This window comes from Toxorhynchites rutilus, chromosome 2 (assembly GCF_029784135.1).
Source record: "Toxorhynchites rutilus septentrionalis strain SRP chromosome 2, ASM2978413v1, whole genome shotgun sequence".
NCBI classification, from domain to species: domain Eukaryota; kingdom Metazoa; phylum Arthropoda; class Insecta; order Diptera; family Culicidae; genus Toxorhynchites; species Toxorhynchites rutilus.
Genome location: NC_073745.1, coordinates 281,903,010 through 281,928,530, shown reverse-complemented (window position 1 = coordinate 281,928,530; position 25,521 = coordinate 281,903,010). Strand labels below are relative to the sequence as shown.

Sequence of the window (25,521 nt, the reverse complement as noted above, 5' to 3'; positions counted from 1 at the left end):
GATGTGGTAACGAAAAATAAGTTTTGGGCGAGACGAAGTTTGCCGGGTCAGCTAGTATTATATTTAAATAAAGTGGGCACTTTATTTTGACAATCGCTGTAAGTAAGTAATAACATACACATAAGAAACAAGGTTCCTTCTCTACGTTTATCGCGGTGCTGTGAACAGAGAATAGTAACTATAAGAGCAGCATTTCAATAGTTTTTGTATACATTTATTAGAAAACGCTAAGCTATAGGAAACTATCATGATATACATGTTTTGGGCTCTACAGAGAATTCGATTCAAATATAGATGTAACTTATAGTAGTTGTTAATTTTCGAACAATATAAACCTGCATGGAACTACGTCAGTTATGCGTTCAGACTGTGATTATTCGAAAACGTTGTTTCAAAATTACTCAAATGTTTTCGAACAACAAATGTTTGCTAGCATGTTGAGCGCACGTATCACGTTGTGTAGAATGTGCAGCAACCAAAAAGTCGAATTCGTTTATTTTGTCGCTAACATCACCTATACAAACATGGGCTGTATAGCTGTACAACAAAAACGTGAAAAAACATCGATTAAACCGTGTGCGTTTTTGTAGTCATCCCTAGTTTATAGTCAAATTAGTAGAATTTTACCAATGTTCTCTTCAAAAATCTTATTTAGATGCAACTGGTATAAAAAATATTTCAAGGAAAAATTCAGTTTGAACTTAGCTGTTCAAATATGCATGGTTAACGTAAGTCATAATTAATATTATACGTTGAATTGACGTCTATTTAGACATTATACCGCTTAGTTCAAAATATAATTATTCCATTATTCCAATTGAAAAATATATTTGGGATGTTCAGTCAAACGATATTCGATCAAAATTGATGTGCGACTTTCCTCGAAGAAATGTCGGTGAATGTTTGTGTTGGAAGCAGAGATGTTCGACTCGTACTGGTGTTGTCCAATGAACGACTCTGTGAAAGCAACGGTAGACGAATGGACTCGAACCTTTTTAATCACAATTTAAGCCTTCAATCAACTTGGATTGATAATGACGTTTTATATGCTACACAACTGAGTAACAGCTACATCCGTTTCTTCGAGAAAACACGTTTCCATCACAAGTTCAAGCTCGGTTTAGATAGAACCAGTAGTCATACTGAGAATGCCGAAGTTTTATCTGTGGTACAACTAAGTCCTTCTAGTAATCTGTTAACTATAATTTACTATTGCCATTCGACTCATTTTATCCTTGCAGCAATGTTTGGACATTCGGTTTTAGTTTTAGGCATTAAACTCAAACACTATTACTAGTTTGTTTTACGGAAATATATTTGCAGTGTTGGAATTAAGAAAGTATATGTTGAAGTGGTTCATAGCTTATATTCGCTGAAATACCAACACACGTAGGCAACTTGTGTATTCCAATTCATGTTTATACCAGTTTCCAGTTTCCAGTTTCATGTTTATACCTCGGCGACAGCGACGATGACACATAAATACTGGCATAGTTTGAAAATAAATTCAAGCAAATAAAAAGATTTGATATCACCATCGTTGTAATTTAGACCGCACCTCACATGCAGGTTGACAATATTTTGCCGAAGTCTTTTTTATGTTAGTGCAGGGAAACTTCGATATAACGTACCCTCGATATAACGTCACTCGATATAACGTACATTTTACCTCGATATAACGTACACATTTCCAAAGTATAAAGGAATTTTTTTTTCAATTTTATTTTTCTAATAGAACAATGAATTATCTGTATTGTGATGCTAAAACAAGTTTTGTACCTTCAATCAATCCCGAAATACAGCTGGTTTTGTGATTCCGGATTCTAAATGAATAAAGCTTTAATCAACAGTACGAAGGGAAACATCATGAGAAAGGCTGGCTTCGTCTTCTGATTGAAGTTATTCATTAACTGTACTTAAACAGCAACACAATAATGTATTATAGACTACGTTTGTGAGTACTTTATTATGCTTCGATATAACGTACAATTCGATACAACGTACAAATTTGAAAATGAAATGTACGTTATATCGAAGTTTACCTGTACTTTTTTATGTGTAGTGTACATAAATGTGAGAAAAACAAATTGACCGAAGTTGGTTGTATCTCGAGACTAAGTCAGCAATCGTTCGAATGCGCCGGATTGATCGTCTACAAAGGTACATTAAACTGAATGGGATATGTACCTCGCGAGAATAAATAAACACACACACTAATTTGAAATACAAACAATATGGTTGAAGAAATTTTGAAACTAGTAGGAAAATAAATTGATTGGTCTTATTTACTTTATTATTTCCAGCACTGCATTACTTTTCTCTTATCTAAATCTAGCACTGAAGTAGTCGAAAATTTCGTACATGCGTCCGTCTCCTGTCTATCTGTGGTTTTTTGTTACTCTGTTTGCTTTTACTTCTCGCTGATAATAATAATTGTTAGAATATTACAATAAGTATAGAGTTTTTTCATAGATAACGACAGATCACCTGCGAACTGTCTTAGTTAGTTTTTGTTCTATGTTGTCCTAGCTTAGCTAAGCATATGTTTCTCCAAACTTTTGTTTCCCTAAATGAATTGGCAATGATTATTACCCTCGCGACACTTTCTCCAATAATCGCAGCATCTGCAGCGTACACAGCTTTTGCTCCATACTACAATATTATCTAACACACTGGAATTAGTTGACACAGTTAGTTGACGGGGTAAAACTAAATGCGATCCAATCGAGATCAAGAACTAGTTTTGCGAAAAAAGAAAACAGAGAAAGTACTTCTACGATGTTAGAATTGCCCAGAGTGTGTAAATAAATTATTAAAAAGGTAATAACATTCCTACACCCTAACTAGAAACACTCATCCCGTGCAACATACCTTTTCGCGTACGGTTCGAGCTCAACATGCTTCTTGAGAGGAGGCCGTAGAATAAATCGGAAGTCGACATTTTGTAAACTCAAGTAGCTGAAGTTTTTTTTTCATCAATCGATTAACACCGAAAAGCTGCCCCCTGCTGCTTTCGCGAATTAGCTTTGCCGCATCATTCATGTACGTACACTGCTAGTTGTATGTTACAGAGCTATCTACACCTAGTTCGACTTTGTTCGATAGTGAAACGTGAGGTCGGATGATTGCTTCCAGATGAAGTGCCGCACCGTTCGGAGATCCATGTTGGGGTCACAGACCTGTGAATGATATGGGAATATTTTTGGATGAATTCATCGATGTTTGAATTTTCAGAGTGCAAAATAAAACACGGCCGTAGATAGTATAAATGATTCTATTCATAGTAGAGAACAAGAGTATAGAAAATAGCGCGTCTATCCCACAGGGTCATCTTTCTCATATATCTGCAAGCATATCTTCTGATGAACAGTAGATATCGTCGATTGCTTGTGTTCGTGAAGATACTTAATAAAATGAAATTTTGTGTAAACTTGTTTTGAATATTTTTCGCTGGTTTGACTGAGAAGCTTTCAAAAAAATGCATGCAGAAATGCAAAATGCATACACATGGTTGTTTTTTTGCGCATCACGATATGAGTCCAACACCAAGGAGGAACAGATATCCAGAATTATATCCCCAGTCACCTCCGAAGTGTCAAGTGCCACACTGAATAGAATATTCATCACCACCCTCACGCTTTCCTTACAAAAGAGATGACCATGCGTGGATAGCTGTACTTGACTTCCAATGTATCGTTCATATGCTCACACCGAACAACTGCATGACTATTACACCGCACCTCACATGTTGGCTAACGATTTGCCGAGGCCTTGTTCCGCAACGTATCCCAGTCATGCATAATAGCCCACAAACGAAGAGTGAGCAACTGAATGATACATGAAGGTGTGAAGTGTCCAAACGTTATACGTGGCGAGGCGGAATAACGTTTCGGCAGAGCGTTGTCAGCCTTCAGTACACGGTAGGTATAATCCGAAGAAGGAAGACCTTGAGTACTTCTTCCCCGAACGGTATAGCCCATATAAGGCTTACCTAACCTTTTCACACTCCATTACCTCTTACACGAAAGTTGTACCCCTATTTGATCTATCTACTAGAATTTGTACCAGCAGTAGAATCTTGTGTTATCGATTCATCATTCCAGCTCAACCTTGAGGACACTATTCTAGTCTAGAAATTTGAAAAAATTAAAAAAAAATTTCCTTCATATTTCTGCAGTTTAGTCATTCAAGAATATATAGGTACTACAATGGACTTATCGAAAATCCTATTATTTACTGAGTTAAAGCCATTTTAGTGATACGGTATCTGACCTGGTACGGCCATAACAATGAACTTCAAACGTGTTTTTTCTCGAAACTAGTTTTTTTTTTCAAACTGGTGTACACGATATCTCAAGTCCTACTGAACCGATTGTTAATTTCGATAGCCTTGAGAGCGGAGGTTCTGGTCGGTTGGTGCACCGTTTCACTGGGGGAAACGTACCTCTGGACGCTTTAACTTGAAATTCTCAGCGGAAACACTTTCGGGAATCAGTTCTGTAAGGAACTAACTGGGCAAATGGCAAAGAACACACGTTGCGACAGGATTAAAATATAAACTCTTTATTGCTCAGTATTATGGAAGAAAAAACAGGTTTCAACACGTTCACGTGTTGCTTCACTACTCTCATTCGTTGTTTGCTGCTTTGCGGTTGGAAAAATACTCATGCTGCTAGACTGCTATACCTGGTGACAGGAGAATCACCAAAGGGAGTTGGGGTGAAACTTGTGAACCAATGTTTCTCTCTCTTCAGGGACTGAACACCGATTCTTGTCGAATTTATATGGATACTATCTGCAGGCATCTCTCTATCGCATGATCCTCTTAGAAACGGCATTTTTTAAATTTTACGTAAGAGAAACGTTTTAACCCCCATTTTGTTTTTTAAACGGCCGCCATTCTGTCAAAAAAGATGTTTTTGACTTGTCCGAGGTTCATGCGATAGCGGCATCTTTACTGATTCAGAATCTGTTCGATTTTTTGTTTCACCAGAAGGACTGGAATCGTGTACGCCATGACACAACTTTTTTTGAACCCTCTCACTTCATCAGTTCTTAACTAAAGGGTGTGTCACATCAAATTGCATCACGGAAAAAACGCTGTAGAAATTCGCCCAGTAGGCCGATCCTTTTGAAAATGTTAGACAGTAAAATAAAAACTATTAAACAACTTTTGGCATTTTCTTTTGACGTAGGACTACGTCTAACCGGAAGATATAGGGGGTGAAATGGAAATCTAGGCACTGAACAAGTAGGAAAAAATGCAAGATTTGGAACGCTTATAACTCGAGCATTTCTCAATAGATCGCAAAGGTTTTTGCATCAATTGATAGGAAATATATCTACGCATCTATCATAACGAATAACATTTCATTTTTCTTGAGATAAATAATTGAATAATTGTGAAATATCAAGCATTGTCAAAATGCACTATGTGCCCATTTTTGATTGGTCCATTTTGTGCTCCTCAAATCGTACCGACCAAAACGGGCAACCAGAGCAGCAGCGAAATAGAATGAAGCACGATTGGAAAGGAAAAAGAAAAAAAAATGAACGAAACATTGGTCGCAGTCTCACACATGCGTAATGCTCGAGCCAGCCAGTCAGCTTAAAAATCCCCGCTCCGCTGCCGTAACGATCATTCTTTGTGTGGACACCGACTGGACAACATCGTTGCTGGACGAGCTGAACGGCGAGGGATCGTGTGCCTTTCTCAAGGCAAGAGGGTGGAGGTGGTAGCGCTGGAGTAAATAGAGTAGAGTTTTCAAAGGGCCTTTCTCAAGGCTAGAGAAATTTTCCAACTGTGAAAGCTGTGGCGAGTGGCAACAAATCGCTAAATAGGAAGGTATAGCCGAACAAGATGGGGATATCGAGTGATAACAAAACAATAAACTCTTTAGATTGAAGATAATTTTGTGATCTTGAAAAGGACCCTTTTTAGCCTGCATGTGAATCCAACGAGCGAACAAATCGTAATGAATGTATTTTTTTGCCATCGCTCCCTTTTAACGCTCATTCGTTCGTCTCGTTGAACTCGCCCCTCTGGCTGAGTCTGCCGATTTGTCTCTAACCTGTGAGTGTGTACCGCTAGAGTATAAAACACGCGGACCTCAAAAAAATATCTTATTTTCTTTCAAACCGTAAACCCGTGTGGTTGTACGGCATCGGCATCGTGGACGTAACAAAGGAGGACAAGTTAAGGGAAAGGCAAAGTCTCACTCGAACCGTGCAGGTCTCCAGTTCCCTGTTGGTCGCATTCACTGATTGCTCCGCAAGGGTAACTAGGCCGAACGGATTGGTGCCGGAGCACCAGTCTACCTAACAGCGATTATAGAGTTTCGGCCGTCGGAGTGCTCGAGTTGGCTTGCAAAGCTGCTCACGACAATCAGAAAACCCGCATCAAGAACAGAGCAGCTTCGGTTCGGCGCTCATCAAGGCAACAATGAGTTTCAGTGAGTGGCAAAGTGTTTCTCCGGCACGTCGCATTAAATGTAATTTACTGAACAACATGTCACAAGCTGGATGGGAAGAAATTTTCCAACTGTGAAAGCTGTGGCGAGTGGCAAACGCAATAGCTAAACAGGAAGGTTTAACCGAACAAGATGGGAATATCGAGTGATAACGAAAACACAACACCAAATGTTCTTTTCAGAACCATCAACATATTCATAAAGAGTAAACAGTAAACTAATCCATTTTTCAGGTAGATAGGTAGGTATTCACGTAGGAGAAGAAAATAAAACAATATATTTAAAATATATATTTAACAAAAGCTGTCCCCTTTGTATAGTCCTACGTCACTCCGGTTATGTCCCCGACATCACCCACCCGTCTTTTTTTTTTATTCATACTTCGAGCCCAAGCCCGTATGCTCGCACCTTCGTCTTTACCCCGTCCATAAGGTTCTGAACAACGTCAGGTTGTAGTTTTTTTTTAACAGAAATCCATTTTCTCTTGAAGTCCGCCTCCGATTTGACAACTTTTAGGTTCTTCCGGAGGGCCTGCTTCATAATCGCCCAATATTTCTCTATTGGGCGAAGCTCCGGCGCGTTGGGCGGGTTCATTTCCTTTGGCACGAAGGTGACCCCGTTGGCTTTGTACCACTCCAACACGTCCTTTGAATAGTGGCACGAAGCGAGATCCGACCAGAAGATGGTCGGACCCTCGTGCTGCTTCAATAGTGGTAGTAAGCGCTTCTGTAGGCACTCCTTAAGGTAAACCTGCCCGTTTACCGTGCCGGTCATCACGAAGGGGGCGCTCCGCTTTCCGCAAGAGCAGATCGCTTGCCACACCAAGTACTTTTTGGCAAACTTGGATAGTTTCTGCTTGCGAATCTCCTCCGGAACGCTGAATTTGTCCTCTGCGAAGAAGAACAACAGGCCCGGCAGCTGACGAAAGTCCGCTTTGACGTAGGTTTCGTCGTCCATTACCAGGCAATGCGGCTTCGTCAGCATTTTGGTGTACAGCTTCCGGGCTCGCGTCTTGACCACCATGTTTTGCCTTTCGTTGGGGGTTAGGAGCCTTCTGAACCTTGTATGTACGCAGGCCCTCCCGCTGCTTGGTCCGCTGGACGAATGAACTTGACAAATTCAGCTTATTGGCGACATCCCGGACCGAACTTCTCGAATCACGTCTAAACTGCTTAACTACGCGCTTGTGATCTTTTTCACTGACGGAGCATCCATTTTTTCCGTTCTTCACCTTCCGGTCGATGGTTAGGTTCTCGAAGTATCGTTTTAGTACTCTGCTGACCGTGGATTGGACGATTCCCAGCATCTTACCGATGTCCTGATGTGACAACTCCGGATTCTCGAAATGAGTGCACAGGATTAATTCACGACGCTCTTTTTCGTTCGACGACATTTTTCCAAATTTACGAAAAATTGACAGTGAAGCATGGGCAACGTGATCTATACACTCTTATCTGATTATAAGCGAAAGCTGAAGATATAATTCCTAAAAATTAAATTTCTACAGCGTTTTTTCCGTGATGCACTTTGATGTGACACACCCTTTATTCCAAATATGAATATTTTTTGTCCGTTAAATTTTTGTTTTATTATTAAAAGATAGATTAACAAACAATGATATACAGTAAACATTCACTAACTGGGCGAAAAGGGAAGACCACTTATCGACATTCGCGTTTTAACTGGTCCGGCATGTTGAACGTCAAATAAAATCGAGGGAAACTTCAATGAATTGTTTGATTCGCATTGTTCCTGTAATTGGATAAACAAAAGGATTCCAATGGAAGTTTCGCATTGAGTGCGACAACAGGTATGACATATGATTTGAGAAAATTATTTTTCTGTAGTTTAATCAATGTTTTTGTCGTGCGAAAATAATGTCAACTTTCATAACATTTAAAATTACATTCGAATGCCCCTCACAGCAAATCTTCCATTTGAATATGGCGTCGATTGTTTACGAAATTCTGCTTTTTAACTGGTCCTAGGACCAGTTAACGTTCGCCCAGTTAAACAGCAGACCAGTTAAACCAGGACCAGTTAGCGAACGATTACTGTAATGGATAGTAAAAATAATCGTTGTTTTATTTTTACGGAGCTCGAAAAAACGCCCGAAATTAGTGTCTCTACACTAGAATACCCCCTTAATACATAGTGTAGAGCAAGGCATCGCCAACGTCCACTCGCATAGATTTTTGGACTTCGTTGTGTTTGAGCTACAGAGTATCTTGGGAGATTATGGATTTGGATTTGATGTTTTTCAAACCATTTTCTATAATGTTATGAAACCACCTAGTGTTATTTCTTGACTAAATAACTTCTCTTGTTTCTTTTTTATCATTTCCTATTCTTAGTATCCTACAGATTTGCTCTAGTTCCAAAGCACGTATTACCCTTCATTTGCTATAACGTACCTCCACCTAATCTTGAGTTTTTCTATACCCCTAGAAAAGAATTATTTGACAAGCTGCTGAAACACTCCGTAAAGAAGTTCATCACTTCTTGCTTAGATCTGAATTCCCTACTACTCCCACGATTGTGCATAGACCTGAATACGGAGAATGCTCTAACACTTGAAAACCTAATTCTCGAGCCTCCGTCACTGTCCATCGCGCTTCATGCGGTGTGCATTATCTTACAACAAATGAGTGTATTTCCTAACAACTGAGATATTGGATCTGTCTAACTGTTATGCTAAGTTCATTCAACTATTGAGACACATGCCTGTAATATTCTCGCGCTTGCCTTGAATGGGTCCTGCGAGATGCGAAAACAAGGGAATGAAGAATTGTTCTCATAGTGGAAGCTGAACATCGACATCTTCTAGTCGAAAACCTCGTTGACTGCCTCGAATTATACCTAATGATATCTATTCAACATTTTCGGTTACATGTGGGCGGCTTGAACGTGGCAAGTCACTAGTCAGTTACTCCACATCACTAGTCACTATCACTAGAATGTAGCTTTTTGTGTGTTTTCATACTAACGACCGGGCCATAGCAATTACGTATCACAGGGACGGAGAGTCCCTTTCAAAGTGATATCGGATAATTATTTCTCATAACTGGGAAGACAACAAATAGCATTCACTCAAATAGTACCCACATTACATATAATGAGAGAATGTGTCTCCATTGTGTTGTTATAGAGATGAATGAACTCCCAGAGTTTAAAGTCTCTTTAATTCAAAACCTAACCTAACCATTGTGTTGTGTCCAGCGGACCTAATCCTACATAACACGTGATTCATTTATTGGGATGATATCCACTATGCCATATCCAGCGGGCTTGAAGCTACCTGAGATATTGGGAGTAGCTCACCTGATATGCAATCAGAACGCGTGGTACAGTGATTAAGATGTTTTGCCTCTACTGCGTCATTCCAACGGACTTAAAGCTACCTGAAGTGTTGGCAGTAGCTGAAGATCCAACTATTCCCCATCAATGTGACATTTGTTTATGCAAATTAGGAGAAAATTTAAAACTCTGGTCAATATTGTTCGTTAACTCTCCAGTACTCGTGTGCAAAATCATAACTCGTATAAGCGCGCACGGTGTCACAGACCAAAAGTTGAACTTCTCTGTAATATTGCTATTGTGTATTTTTTAGACTTCATTGGTATTTATTTGAAGAAGAGGGTATAATTGAATGAAAAAATATGTTTAGTTCATTTTCATTCAGTTGCAATAGTCATTTCATTCAACCTCCTCAAAAAAGACCAATTTTTAATACTCCAACACGAATAACGAAATTAGATTTTTTCCTGTTATTAATTGAAAGTATGCAACTGAATATAATTTATGAAAAAACAAAGAGGTATAAAATGAAAATACAAAGAGGTAAAAAACTTATTAATCGATTGTGGAATAAGAACAATACCAGAACTGCATGCTCGAGACAAACATATTTTTTTACATTCCATAGAGTTGTAGCGTGTTTTCGGGTCTTTCTTTCGATGAGAAGAATGTATAACGGCCTTCTAGATAGATGATAGATGATAAACGTTCTGGAATTTCAAGTTTTCATATTTCTAATATTCATTGTCTCTGTGTTCTTGATAAACAAAAACTTAATGTCTTTTTAGTGATTTAATGATTTATAGGAACTAAAAGGATTTATAGGAACTTCCTGCTACTTGTTTTCTTATCGATATTGTTCAGCCTATACATTATAAAAAATATCCCCGAAACTGTAACTGTAATAACCATAAGCCACCGATGAGATTATAGTTTGTAGTTGGTCGGTGTTAAGTCAGAGCGGACCAAGTCGCAAAATTAAAAATTTCGGATTATTGATTGCATTAGATTAAACATTTTGTAATCTACATTCCACACTTATCAGATTTGGAAAATCACGCGTACAGCAGAAATAACTTATCGAAATTGTTTTGAACGCTCAATGACAACCCCCTATAGCACCAAAATTCGAACTCGGTTTTCTCGAAATCATAAAAATGTCACATGGTCCGGTCTGATTTAACACCGACCAGTTTATAATTGCTCAACAAGTGCAATTCTTTCACAAGTGTGTATATGTGTTACCATTGTATTTAGCGAATAACTATACGAAAGTCAAACATTTGTATTTGGTTTCGATCGTATGAATCTATCGACGAATATATCGATGAATAATACAGTAAACATTCACTAACTGGGCGAAAAGGGAAGACCAGTTATCGACATTCGCGTTTTAATATGGTTCGGTATGTTAAACGTCAAATAACAACAAGGGGAACTTCAATGAATTTTTTGATTCGCGTTGGTCATGAAATTGGACAAAAAAAAATACGGGTGGGTAATGTCGGGGACATAACCGGAGTGACGTAGGACTATACAAAGGGGACAGCTTTTGCTAAATATATATTTTAAATATATTGTTTTATTTCCTTCTCCTACGTGAATACCTACCTATCTAACTGAAAAATGGATTAGTTCACTGTTTACTCTTTATGAACATGTTGGAGGTTCTGAAAAGAACCTTTGATGTTGGGTTTTTGCGTTTTATTTACAAACTTTCTCAATTTTTTCTCACTATCTTATAGTTGCTTCTTGATATTTTTCTGAAGGCTTTGTACTTATTAAATGTTCAACGTCGGGCATCTTTTGGCGTATGCACATATCGTACAATCAAAATGATGGCTATGATAGGGAATGCATAGTGGTCCTCAGCTCATTCACTATCATATATTTCACTATTGAGCACATTACCGTATCTTAAACTGTGGTTTCGGAGACCAATGAATTGTAAGATTTGTAGTCTCCGCAAACAATGTAAACAAAAATGAAAAAGAACTGAGGTTTTGGAGACGAACTCCACGATCTGTCGATATATAGACGACGCTATAAGCGTTCTGAAAAACCAACAGTGAATACAGGGACGGATGACCTTCGGATAAAAGTCCTTTAGAATAAGAACAGAGCAGCAGGAAATACATAGCTCATCATGTTGCTCCTTAGTTATGTTTCTATACAATGCAGATGTAACGTCAGTCAGTCAGTCAGTCAACATCAGTTATCAACCAAAGAAAGCAGCTCTTGCTACCGAGAAAATTAGTGAATGCCATCCTGCATACAATGAGTTGTAATTTGAAGCCACTTTCAATTCGGGAACCATGCATGGGTCTATGAAAGCTGAATGATCAATTTAAAAGACCCTAACCACCAATAAGTTCAAAAACAAGCATAAACAAAATAAATCAGTTCATATTATATGTCATATTATGTCACTTTAGAATGCATTGGTATTGTGAATAACTTTTAATAACTCTTCTTCAAAAGGTTTAATGGCCCTGAAAAGCGCTGTGTTTTACGGTGGCTGGTTTTGTCACCAAAGCAGTCTGTATAAACAAACTTGTTCCTTCTTCTACCTGCTGCCGTTATGCGATTGCGTTTGCCACTCGCTGCAACTGTCTGTTGTTGTCTTGATGTCCACCGAATCGAATGTGTTCTGAATGCGGGTTTTCTTATCGTCGCGAGCAGCTTTGCCAGCCAACTCGATCACTTCAGCGGCCGAAACGCCGGCCGAAACGCCGGCTAGGTGGACTGGTGCACTGGCCAAACGCTCTCGGCCTTTCCCTTCACTTTTCCACCTTTGTCATGTCCAGACATGGCTGCTCGTGTTGGTTTGTTGATGTGATGTGATGCGAAACGATGTGGTGTACGGTTTCGATGAGAATGATCGTTACGGAAGGAAGGAAGGAAGGTATTGTATTATAGAGACTTTAAACTTTTGCAGTTCATTCGTCTCTAGCCTTGAGAAAGGCCCTTTGAAAACTCTACTCTACTCTACTCCAGCGCTACCACCTCTGCCCTCTTGCCTTGAGAAAGGCACTCGATCCCTCGCCGTCCAGCTCGTCCAGCAACGATGTTGTCCAGTCGGTGTCCACACAAAGAATGATCGTTACGGCAGCGGAGCGGGGATTTTTAAGCTGACTGGCTGGCTCGAGAATTACGTATGTGTGAGACTGCGACCAATGTTTCGTTTATTTTTTTTTATTTTTTCTTTGTAATCGTGCTTCATTCTATTTCGCTGCTGCTGGTTACCCGTTTTGGTCGGTACGATTTGAGGAGCACAAAATGGACCAATAAAAAATGGGCACATAGTGGATTTGGACAATGCTTGATATTTCACAATTATTCAATTGTTTATCTCAAGGAAAATGAAATGTTATTCGTTGTGATAGATGCGTAGATATAATTCCTATCAATTGACGCAAAAACCTTTGCGATCTATTGAGAAATGCTCGAGTTATAAGCGTTCCAAATCTTGCATTTTTTCCTACTTGTTCAATGCCTAGATTTTCATTTCACCCCCTATATCTTCTGGTTAGACGTAGTCCTACGTCAAAAAGGGTTCCAATGGAAGTTTCGCATTGAGTGCGACAACAGGAATGAAATATAATTTGAGGATTTTATTTCTGTAATTTAATCAATGTTTTTGCCATACGAAAAAATTGTCAATTTCCATAACATTTCAAATTACATTCGAATGCCCATCACAGCAAATCTTCCATTCGAATATGGCGTCGATTGTTTACGAAATTCAGCTTTTTAACTGGTCCAAGGACCAGTTAACGTTCGCCCAGTTATAAATCAGACCAGTTAAACCAGGACCAGTTAGCGAACTAGCTGACCCGGCAAACTTCGTCCCGCCCAAAATTTGTTTTTTGTTATCAATACCTTCAAACATTCACGTTTTCTTACTAAGCGCAAGTTCATGAGTCCAATCGCAGAACTATTCATTGATTGATCTTCTAATCGACCCCGTTGAATTTATCTTTTACTAAAAAATTCCTAGCACTTCAACCAAAACTCATCATTATAATATCAGATTATTTTCAGACACAGATCCCTCCCTCTTCTCCCCTTTATAGAGAGGGGAGGAGTGTCTATTAACCATAGAAACGTTTCGTGCCCCCCAAAATCTTAACATGCCAAATTTGGCTCCTTTTGCTTGATTAGTTTTCGAGTTATGCAGAAATTTGTTTTTCAACTGTATGACAGCCCACCCTAAGAGAGGGAGAAGTATCTAACCACCATAGAAACAATTATTGCACCCTAAAACCTCCATATGCCTGACTTGGTTTCATATACTTGATTAATTCTCGAGTAAATGGAGAAATTTGTGTTTCATTTGTATGGCAGACCACCCCCCCCCCCCTTAGAGAGGGGGGAGGGGTCTCAAACTATCACGAAAACCTTCCCCGGCCCCAAAACCCCTACATACAAATTTTCATGTCGATCGGTTCAGTAATTTCCGAGTCCATAAGAATCAGACAGACAGACAGAAATCCATTATATATATATATATAGATTCCGTTCAATCCGGTGATAAAAAGGACTAGAATCAAATAAGAATAGCTCGGTAACGATCTTATGCATTATCTTCAATAAATATTCCACGCCACTAACATTAATTTATACAGACCAAGCTTCGGCATCTTCAATGAAAATTCCAGTGCCTCTTTCAAACTCAAAGATCCTTGTTCCGTGTATGTCGTTGAACTAGGTGTGATATACTACGCACTAGGGATCATTGAAACATTGCCCATTGACCATTATTTTATTTTTTCAGACAGTCTCAGCTCAATAGAGGCAATCCGTTCAATGAAAGTTGATAAACGCTCATCTTATTTCCTAACAAGAATAAGACATCTATTGAGTGTTTTGGTCGAAAAATTATTCAAGATTACCTTAGCATGGGTTCCCTCTCATTGCTCGATTCCGGGGAATGAGAAAGCGGACTCGCTAGCTAAGGTGGGCGCTTCAGAAGGCACACTTTTTGAAAGGCAAATTGCTTATAACGAATTTTTTCACATTCCTCGTCAGAACACACTCGCTAGTTGGCAGCGCATGTGGAGTGAAGATGAGTTCGGTCGCTGGTTACACACGATTATCCCTAAGGTTTCGACAAAAGCTTGGTTTAAGGGATTGAATGTAGGTCGTGATTTCATTCGCGTGATATCTCGGCTTATGTCCAATCACTACAACCTAAACGCGCATCTCTATCGCATTGGGCTCGCAGCAAACAATCTTTGTGATTGTGGCGATGGCTACCACGACATCGAGCATATTGTCTGGTCGTGAATCCGGTTCCATGCTGCTCGCTCTCAGCTCTCTAGAGCACTGAGAGCAAAAGACAGACAATCGGATATCCCCGTCCGGGATATCTTAGGTAGCCGTGATCCTGATCTTCTGCTTCATCTATACCTGTTCCTCAGAAACGCCGATGTCAACGTTTAATGATGTTTCCTTCGTTGTGTCCCTGTTTCATATCCCTCCTATCCGATCTATAAACTTTTACTTAGTCGCGGCAATACATACACACACTCTTTACAGATACACGGGCCAAAGGTTGTGCAGTCCACTGATCATTCAACAAGAGCCAAAGGTTGTACCGCTCATGACAACTCTACACGAGCTGATGCTTGCGCCGGCTAGTGACCATTCTATCCTGGATTCCTCGAGTCGAGAAGACGTACCACGCTAGATATGGGGTACAGACTAGGGGGCGTTGCTGATTAATGGTCAGCTGCATCCCAAAAGGAAGTATCCCGTGTCGGGCACAGGTACAGAGCATTGAAGACAGCAACATCACAATTACGAAAACACTTGTAATACTAACCTCGAGCCAACCGCGAGTAATCGGTTACATATTACTAACATAGTTATAAGGCAAACATTGTCGAAATATTGAACTCCCGGCCCCGTCAGGTTGACGCCATGTGAGCCTTAATAAAAATATATATTTTGGATAAAAAAAAATTAATTTATACATTTCATTGAACAATATTCTAAAATAGGAAAAAATGTCACTTATCCAAAAAAGTTACTCCTATTCTCGCGTCGGTGTGTCAGACCAAGAGTGTTAAAAACTGACACACGTGCCCTTCATACCAACACATGCGATACGCTAAACGATGACGAACGACGAATAACGAAGCTAGAGAGAATCGCAAAGTGGTAGAGTTGTATTTTCTGAGAAATGAACGAATTATTGATTTCTCAGTCTCACAGACCTATGTACACCCAGGTTTTTTTACGCGGTTTTTTTTTACGAGGTTTTTTTTATGCGGATTTTCGAATTAACGCGGTTTTTTTTACGCGGATTTTCCAATTACGCGGTTTTTTTTACGCGGATTTTCCAATTAACGCGGTTTTTTAAACGCGGTCACCGCGTAAAAAAAACTGAGCAATATCAAATCTGTCCCTCATGCTTCCTGAGACCATATGACGGAACTTAGTGCTATTGACGGATATTAGTGCCGCACCTATGTGCCAGGTTCGATGCATCTGTAGCGAACACAGATTCAATTTGCCCGCGTTGTTCACCACCGCCTATGCCAGTTTCGATGGGAACGACCACGTCAAGTCGGAGGACAGATTTTGCAACGCAAATGCCTGACAGAACAGAAAGAATTAGACCAGAAGCAGTTAGAGTTGGAACAGAGGCAATTAGCGCTGCAGAGAAAGCATTTCCAGGAGAAATACAATCTGGGTCGCTAGCTGATGAATCTGCAAGTGCAAGAAGAAGTATCTCGAGATAGCATAAAGCTTGTGCAAGAATGGGTTGATGAGCACACCACTGCGAAGCAGAAATCCTCCGTACGACCTTCGTGTGCAACGAAGTTTCATCCAACCCCACATAACGGCTGGGGGAAGAAAGATTCATGTACATGTATTTAAGTCCGCTCGTCGAGAGCCACACACAATGAAATTCATGCATAGCATCAATCCCATTTAGGAATGAAATAAGCGCGATTTTTGCGCGTAAACCTAAGCAACATCACTTTTCTCTCTCAGTTCATATCTCTCCCTTTCAAGCTCCCTCAGAGCGTATGCCGCACCCCATCACGATTCTCAAGAGGATTTTTATGTGACTTTTTTTTCTTTACGGGGAGTTTCCAATTAACGCGGATTTTCCGATTAACAAGGTTTTTTTTACGCGGATTTTCGAATTAACGCGGTTTTTTTTACGCGGACTTTCCAATTAACGCGGTTTTTTTACGCGGATTTTCCAATTAACGCGGTTTTTTTTACGAGGTACGTATCCCCCGCGTAAAAAAAACCTGGGTGTACGAGTATTAAATTCTGTTTAAAATCAATTGGAGAATGCTTATCCAATTCCAAGTCAATGGTTGAACAAAAGCTTCAATTCGGCATGAATATTTTTTTATGTTACGTATTGTTTAGAATATTTCACCATACCAAAGAAACCGCTTTGTTTGATGAAAGCATCAGTTCTATTATTAATTATCCACGAATGCCGCAATCGATCGATTATTCCAATTGTCAGGGAGGGGGAAATTATTTGCGCTGGGTATTTTTTTTCGAGGAGGAATCGGTTCCTCCTTCGAGCGTTAATAATTCTTTTCCGGCCAAACGGAGTGGTATGATAATCACTTTATTCGAAACATAAAATGTCTATGAGTTATATGCTTGTTAAGTATAGTGTTCACACGTGGCCGAGTGGTTATCGTCTCACATTATCATGCCGGGTGTTCGGGTTCGATTCCCGTTCTGGTCGGGGGATTTCTCTCAGAGAAATTTCCTTCGACTTGCACTGTGGTCACGCGTATTCTAGAGCTTGCCCCTCGGAATATATTCAAGGCGTGTTATTTGGCTTAAGAAATCTCAAATAAGTATTAATAAATGACGCTAGTTAATGCCTAAGTTGAGACGGCAAAAGTTCCACAGGGAACGTTAACGCCATTCAAGAAGTATAGACTCGAAAACTCGAAAATTCCGGTGAATTTAAACACAATGCAACAATACTAAACGAGAACTTACCACATCATTGCACAATAATTCGATTCGTTCCTCGGCCGGCACCTGGCTGCTCTCCGAGTTGGCATCACTTTGGCTGTTGTTCTGGGACGAGTTGGAGTTGCCAGTGCTGGCAGGAAGGTCGGCGCCGAGCACCTTCTCCAGCACGTGCTCGCACACCTTCCGACACTGGATGAACTCGTTCGCGATCAGCCGTTCCTGGTTGATTAAATCAAGCTTTACGATAAATGAAAAACACACACGCACAGGACGACGGCGCGAGACACCAAACGGAAGAAAGAAGATCCGTTTGCGATCAGCAAGTTCAAGTTGCATTGTTTGTCGGAGAGAGGCTGCCATCGAATCCCGACAACGGGAGGTGACAGCAATCCTCTTGGAATGTGTGTAACAGAAGCAAATAAACTCACCTTTTTACTGCGATCCTGCTTCAGCATCGACGGATGTGCCATCAGATAGAAAGGAAGCTTGATAAACTTGGGAATTGTCCTTTCGATTACCACGTTGGTTACCCAGGAAGGAACTGTTTCGCTTAGCAGAGCACTCTCTGTTTCACCGGCGGCATCCTTCACCAGCAATCGACACACGTTTCGGCCGCCTACTTCACTGAAAATGATTGGCGTATGTTTCGGAACTATGAAGTAATCATTTCCCCGGATGTCCCCGTCGCAACCATTCTCCATATCGGGCCCACCCTGTAGGTGATGATGAGGCGGTGGTGGTTTCCAATACTCTAACAGTGCTTGAAGCAGCAAACTGCCGTAATTAACCTTCGGATCCGAGCCTGACTCAGCGTGCTCCGGAAGTCCAGCTTCGGCAGAGACCCACGCTGCAAAGCAGTCTACCTCATCCTGGCCCAGTACGATTGTTGGCATCTGCGAAACAATTTCAATGAAATGATAATTGTCATAATACAATGGAAATACTGTTACCCCCGTCTTCAAATCCACGGTGAACCAATTTGGAACAAAAACCCGCTGGCTCCTTTTCTTAATTTCCTCTTCATAATCAACCTTTCCCAGGTCTTCCACCTTCTTCACCTTCAAAACGTCGTAAATTGCCACATTCTGCTCGCTGTCCTTCGTCAGCATGGATCGTTTGTCATTTAGAACATGATACTTCTTGATTGCTGCTCCGCCCTTAATGCATGCAACTTCGTAACCTTTTCCTTGACTACTGGTGGAGCTCCCGGTATTTGTTGATCCCACCGCCGCAGGGTTTGTTACTTGACTTCCATCTCCACCACCGCTCCCGACGACGGATCCCCCGCCGCCACTGTTGATACTGCTATTACTGCTGTAACTATAGCTGCTCAGTTTATCTGTCTTGTTCAGCTTCCAACAGCGAATGTCACTGTTCCAAGTCGTTGCCCATACACCGGTTTGGTCGATATTGTAACACAAACTCAGCACCGGTGCTTTCTCCTCACAGATGAGCACACTATTCGTTGGGTTGCGCAGCTCCGTCATAATAATTTTTTTGTCCCTGCTGCCGGAAATAACATGCGAAAAGTTTTCCGTCATGAGCAAAGCCCACACACCTGAAGAGGAAGATGTTTTCATACAGAAACCACCCAATCAAACCGTTGACTAAATTTTACCTTCGGAGTGTACACTAATAGTCTGCACACATCGCTGCTGTCCAATGCTCCACAGTTTGATCTTCCCATCGGAACTGCCCGATACAACCTGTGTACCATCGTCGGAAACCACAAGCGCCTTCACGTTCTCCGTGTGACCCTTGAGTTTCGCAATTTTATTACAAGACCGGGGATCCCAAATCCGAAGAGTGTTCTCAGTGGATCCACTCACGATGATCGTTCCGGAGGGATTCATCGCTAGACTGTAGATCGAATCCTTCGAGCCAGAGATACTGGACGCTAATGACGATAGAAAAATATTAGAATTATCATTCTACGCGAGAAAGCTTCTTCCACCCACTTGTAACGGTGTTATTTGAGGCGGTCAGCGCTGTCAGTGTGTTCACGTCCCACAGGAAAATGGCTTTGTCAAGTCCTGCGCTTGCGACCTGTTCGAGATCCTTTGCGTACGCCAACGCCTGCACGTAGTCTCGGTGTGTTCTGAGTGTTGACATGCAGAATCCTTTGTGAGCGTTCCACACTTTGACCGTCGTATCGCAGCTGGCACTGATCACTGAAACAATGATATAGTTGTTTGTTACTCAAATATTTAATATACAACCTGTATGCAAAAAGCTTACAATTTCTACCACCACAGCAAAGCACAATATCGTTCACCCAATCGTTGTGATGTTCCATGCTCTGGATGTACGGTTCCTGGGAATTGGTTTGGGTCGAGTTCCACACGCGAATGATTGCGTCCCGGCCGGCCGAATAAAGCCGCCCGTTGACCGGGTCCAGTTGGAGAGCGTTTACGCCATTGCGGTGCCGTTTCTCTTCTGCGTCCCGAATCACGAACGATACCTGTAGATTATCATTAATAAGTGTGTTGTGTTACAGAGCTCGAAAAAAATAAATGATAGAAATATAGAATTAAATCACGTTCCATCGTACCAATGCTCGTTATCGTGATCGAGTAATGACGGCATATTCGAGAACGACGAAGTGGGTCCAAGGGCCGGTATTGCGAAAACACCATTCTATTAAATTTGTTATATATATATATATATATATATATATATATATATATATATATATATATATATATATATATATATATATACTGAATATATATATACTACTACGAATATATATATATATATATATACTACTGAACCGATCAACATGAAAACTGGTATGTAGGGGTTTTTAGGGCCGGGAAAGGTTTTCGTGATAGTTTGAGACCTCTCCCCCCTCTCTAAGGGGGGGCTGCCATACAAATTAAACACGAATTTCTACATTACTCGAGAATTAATCAAGCAAATGAAACCAAGTTAGGCAGATTGAGGTTTTAGGGTGCAATACATGTTTCTATGATGGTTAGACACTCGCCCCCTCTCCCCAAAGGGGGGCTGTAATACAAATGAAACACAAATTTCTACATTACTCGGGAATTAATCAGAAAAAAAAAATGAAACGAAATTTGGCATATAGAGGTTTTAGGGTGCAATAAATGATTTTAGTGTGGTTAGACTCTCCACCCCCCTCTCTAAGCAAGTAATTGTCTAATTTAGGGCTGTCTTTATTCAATCATATTTTCTGTATAAAACATTTATTCCATGTAGCGGAGAAACATGTTATTTGCAAGTGGTTGAAAAATCTTGAACGAGAATTGTGTCTGAAAATAATCTGATATTATAATGATGTGTAAGTAAGAAAACATGAATTTTTGAAGGTATTGATAACAAAAAACAAAGAAAGGGCAGGACGAAGTTTGCCGGGTCAGCTAGTTAAAGTATAAATACAGAAAGCCTCGAGTTTGTGGTGAAAGTTGCTAGAAAAACTGAACAACTAATAGGTACTTGTCAGATGCTAATTGACTTACTCGCTGCAGAAGGTTCTTTAAATTGAAGTTAAAACGTAAGACTACTTTAGTTCGAAGCAAAAGTAGATTTACAGTCTGTTGGGAGTCTCCAGTCTTCAGAAAACATACGCTGCGCTCTAGTTCAATCTTCATCAGCACGCATTCATAACAAACACGTATTCTCTCTTGGTACGAAGTGCACCGAATTAAGAAACAAGTGAGCCCAAAAACCGCCTCTCATTTGATGCCCGCCTCATTCTATACGCACACACACATATTAAATTCTTGCGCCCATTTTGTCTTCGCTCGTTCTAAGCTAAGCAACAACAGCGCACCCCCATACCAACCGCCTCAACAGAGAATGCGAAGCAGACAAACCAGATCCGAGCGCGGTCAAAAATAGGGTACATAAACCGGTGTAAGGATTCAGTGCAGTAAGGATGTTCGAACTTTAGAGCAAACGTTGTTGACAACAAAACATTTCAACTTTGTTTCGGTGCGCGTTGATTCGTCTGGGCAAGGTGTGCGCAAGGAGTGAAAGTTCAATTGGGTGCAAAAAAAAGTTGCATATAAGCACTGCGTTGCATTCCGAAGAGTGGGAGTCTCAATTAACGATTGGGGACATGGAATCATTGAGAAAGGCTGTAGTCGGTCTATGAATGAGCAGTGTAAAAGTTCATGGGCTCTCTCTCTGTCTCTTTCTCTCTATCTCTCTTTTTTTCTTCATCATTCCTTTTCTCTCTCTCACTATTTCTCTCTCTCTCTATCTCTATCTATCTCTCTCTCTATCTCTATCTATCTATCTCTCTCTCTCTCTATCTCTATCTATCTATCTCTCTCTCTCTATCTCTATCTATCTATCTCTCTCTCTCTCTATCTCTATCTATCTATCTCTCTCTCTCTCTATCTCTATCTATCTATCTCTCTCTCTATCTCTCTCCATCTCTATCTCTATCTCTCTCTATCTCTATCTCTCTCTATCTATATCTCTCTCTCTCTATCTCTCTCTCTATCTCTATCTCTCTCTATCTCTCTCTCTATCTCTATCTCTCTCTCTATCTCTCTCTCTATCTCTATCTCTCTCTCTATCTCTCTCTCTATCTCTATCTCTCTCTCTCTATATATATCTCTCTATAGTCGGTCGCAAGCCCCCTATAAATGACGTTAGAGTTAATTAGCTCTCTCTCTCTCTGCTAACCGTCACCTTCACTAGGTATGAAAAATATTCTGCCACTACCGAAACTAGTGGTTACAAGGCACCCTCTATAGTAAGTAACCATTGCTGCTTTTGACGCAATGGAGGCATACCATTCATTATCAGAATAATGGATTGTTCTAGACCCGTTACACAATGGCCCCGGAGGGGCATTTAAGTGGAAATTAGCATTTAGAGCTCGCCAGTTATTCTCTACACAAAAACTGTCTTCGACAAAGTTGTTACATGTGATAGAGCGCTCATTTTTATGTTATCAAAAATAAGGTGACCTAAATTGACTATGAAATGAATTATATAACTTTCGTATCTTGTATCTAGATAAAGAACATAGTTCGACAATGTTGTAGTCCCAGTTATTTGAGACATCTTTGTAGAATATATCTCAAATTTGACTTTGAATTGTAGAAATAAGTCAATACCTCAACTCCACTCAAAGTTACGAAGGATTTCATAGAGAACAACCGGAATCGAATTAGGAATTTCTACATGGTACACTTCGTACGGGGTCGGAGTTTGTTGGATCTTAAGGATGTGCGGAGCCCATAGTAGGAACGACTTCCATTGACTATGCATCTTCGAATTACACGGCTGTTGTTGTTGTCAGTTGTTATCAACAAGCCAAGGTAGACAAATTCTTCTACCACATCGAGCTCGTCGCCGTCGATCACAACACTACTACCAAGAAGAATTCTGTTGTGATCAGTCCCTCCTGCTAGCATATTTTAATCTTAGACGCATTGATTCTAAACCCTGCTTCGTGTTTCAGTCGGGTATACAAGTTGGCTACCGTCACATGTGTTCTTCCGATTATGTCCACATCGTCGGCGAAGCAGATAAACTGATTAGACTTGTTGAAAACCGTGTCTTGCATGTTGAAGTCCGCTCTCCGCATAACACCTTCCATCGCCACGTTGAAAGCAGACAAGAGAGTTGAAGTCCCCTGTGGGTCTAGAATGATTCCGACAGCTCACCTGAGATCCGCATACTGCCCCGCTTTTGGGGAATGTCGTGTTCGTCCATGATTCTCCATGGCTGTCGTCGGTCGATTGTATTATATGCGGCCTTGAAATCAACGAAGATGTGGTGCGTAGAGACGTTATACTCGCGGCACTTTTGGAGGATCTGCCGCAGTGTAAAAATCTGGTCCGTCGTCGAGCAACCGGGCATGAAGTCGGCATGATAACTTTCCACAAATCTACTTACTATTGGCGATAGACGGCGAAAGAGAATCCGAGACATAATTTTGTAGGCATCATTCAGGATTGTGATGGCACGATAGTTCCCACAATTCAGCTTGTCTTCTTTTTTTATAGAAGGGGCAGATTATCTCGTCCTTCCACTCCTCCGATAACTGTTCTTTGTCCCAGATCCTGATTATCAACCGCTGCATACACTCTACAAGTTTCACGATACCTCCCTTGAAGAGCTCCGTATGTTGCTGCAACGTTCGGCTCCTGCAGTCGTCGTAAGTGGTACCGTGGTGAGCGCTGGTGTTATTGATGTTATTGACGACTGACAGTTTAAAACGCAGCTTGACTATCACCAGGTAGTGGTCTGAATTGATGTTAGCGTCACGATAGGTTCTGACGTCGATGGTATCCGAGAAGTTCCGACCGTTAACCAATTAGTGGTCAATTTGTTTCCATTTGCTGAGGTGACCTCTAGGTGTAACGGTATTGAAGTACTAGAAGAAGGTGCTACGTATGGACATGTTCTTGAAGGCAGCGAAGTCGATAAGTCTTAGGTCGTTTCCGTTGGTTCGCGGATGGGCGCTGAACATACCAATTACCGGTCTGAACTCCTTCTCTTGACCGACCTGAGCGTTTAAATTGCCGACGACGTTGTGTTTTTCAGCTGCGCGTAGAATTCTTCTGTATCGTCATACGAGCTACCTATGATGCTTGGGTTTAGGCCAACTGTCCTGTCTCAAATTTCTTTGTGAATTTACCTGTGCGTTCATTTTTTTCACGGATGGCTTGCAGAGCTTACACAAACCTTCTGACTCGCCGGAAGATTATCGTGCACAGCTCTGTTTAGAGTCCCACGCTGGCTAGAGGACAGTGATCAGCCGTCCCTGACCCCTGATAATAGGATTTTTTTTTATTGAAATCGTTTATTTTTAGTGATAATAGGATATATTGCTTTAAAAATTGTGAATATCTCGACTAACACTTTGCCAGTTATTTTTTTTACCGTATCGTGGAGAAAGAATTTGAATCGTAGTACAGCAAGATAATCACATTCATACACATTTTGGCACATAAATGTCTTTCCGATTTCTAATGAGGAACAATGAATGATTTTCATATCTATTGGATTTACCATGTCTCCAATAACGTTTTTGGTGGAAATAACAGTAAACAAGCGAATCTTACTTCGATAATACTTGTTTTCATAAGCAGCAAAAAATTAATCTCGGTTTTGCTTTTTTATGTACAAGAAAATAAAGAATAAATGTTTGCAGCATACTTCTAAACTACTGATTCAAATCCATAAATTCAGCTAGTTGAAATACGTCATTTTTTCGACAACAAAAAGCACTCACTTGCATCTTCTTCCGGCCGCCCTGATTATTTTTGTGCGTCAGCATTGTGTTCGAGGGATTTTCTATACGACTCTTCCGGACAAAGCACCGACAGCTGTCGGACCTATCACTGGACACCTACGGTTTACCAGTGAATCACTCTTTCACCAGGCATCAGCATCAGCCGCTATGATCCCGAACATCTGTGATATCTTACCGAACGATGCTCGACAGCTCTCACGTTTGTATTTATGTACGGGAATTTTGCAAAGTATGTTTTCTTCTTCCAGTCGAATCAATCCCCGAATGCGTTTGGGCGATATTAATTATTCCACAAAATACACCGAATGAGGTCGCACTGATTCCAGATCCTGATGGAGCCACACTTTGACTCCGTAGAAATGCGTGCCCCAATGAGCACCAGTGCCTTGCTCACTGGAAAATTTCACATGAAATTTCACTAAAATCTGTGATTTGTTTACGTGCGAAGCAATTTAGATGATTTCGATGATCCAACATTTGCGTCTGACGTTTGGATCTGATGACCGTCGACAGGGTTGCGTTTGATGTGAGCAGTGATGGTAT

General features: G+C 40.7%; 1 protein-coding gene across 4 annotated transcripts; it reads right to left on the bottom strand.

The window, feature by feature from the left end:
* Positions 1-1,297: 1,297 nt before the first annotated feature.
* On the bottom strand, positions 1,298-25,473 carry LOC129767239 (WD repeat-containing protein 48 homolog). Of its 4 annotated transcripts, none has more exons than XR_008741497.1 (9): positions 24,958-25,473; positions 19,974-20,196; positions 19,694-19,906; positions 19,354-19,632; positions 18,686-19,293; positions 18,164-18,628; positions 17,760-17,972; positions 2,872-3,179; positions 1,298-2,737 (listed from the first exon to the last, which is right to left on the bottom strand). XR_008741497.1 is itself a non-coding variant. In XM_055767925.1 (8 exons), exons 1-8 carry the CDS (start codon positions 25,000-25,002, stop codon positions 3,084-3,086), a joined length of 2,142 nt encoding a protein of 713 aa, XP_055623900.1. In that variant the 5' UTR covers positions 25,003-25,473; the 3' UTR covers positions 1,298-3,083. The 4 variants fall into 4 exon arrangements, 2 of the variants coding, with proteins under 2 accessions (XP_055623900.1, XP_055623901.1); XR_008741498.1 differs by having other exon boundaries at positions 1,298-2,672; XM_055767925.1 differs by having other exon boundaries at positions 1,298-3,179.
* Positions 25,474-25,521: the final 48 nt, after the last annotated feature.

Bases quoted from the DNA above. Each gene is read 5' to 3' on its own strand.
- LOC129767239 (XM_055767925.1), bottom strand. From the start codon at position 25,002: ATGCTGACGCACAAAAATAATCAGGGCGGCCGGAAGAAGATGCAA. The intron at 19,294-19,353 runs GTAAAATTTAGT...CTTCCTCTTCAG, and splicing joins TATTAGTGTACACTCCGAAG to GTGTGTGGGCTTTGCTCATG. The intron at 3,180-17,759 runs GTAAGTTCTCGT...TATCATTCACAG, and splicing joins AATTATTGTGCAATGATGTG to GTCTGTGACCCCAACATGGA.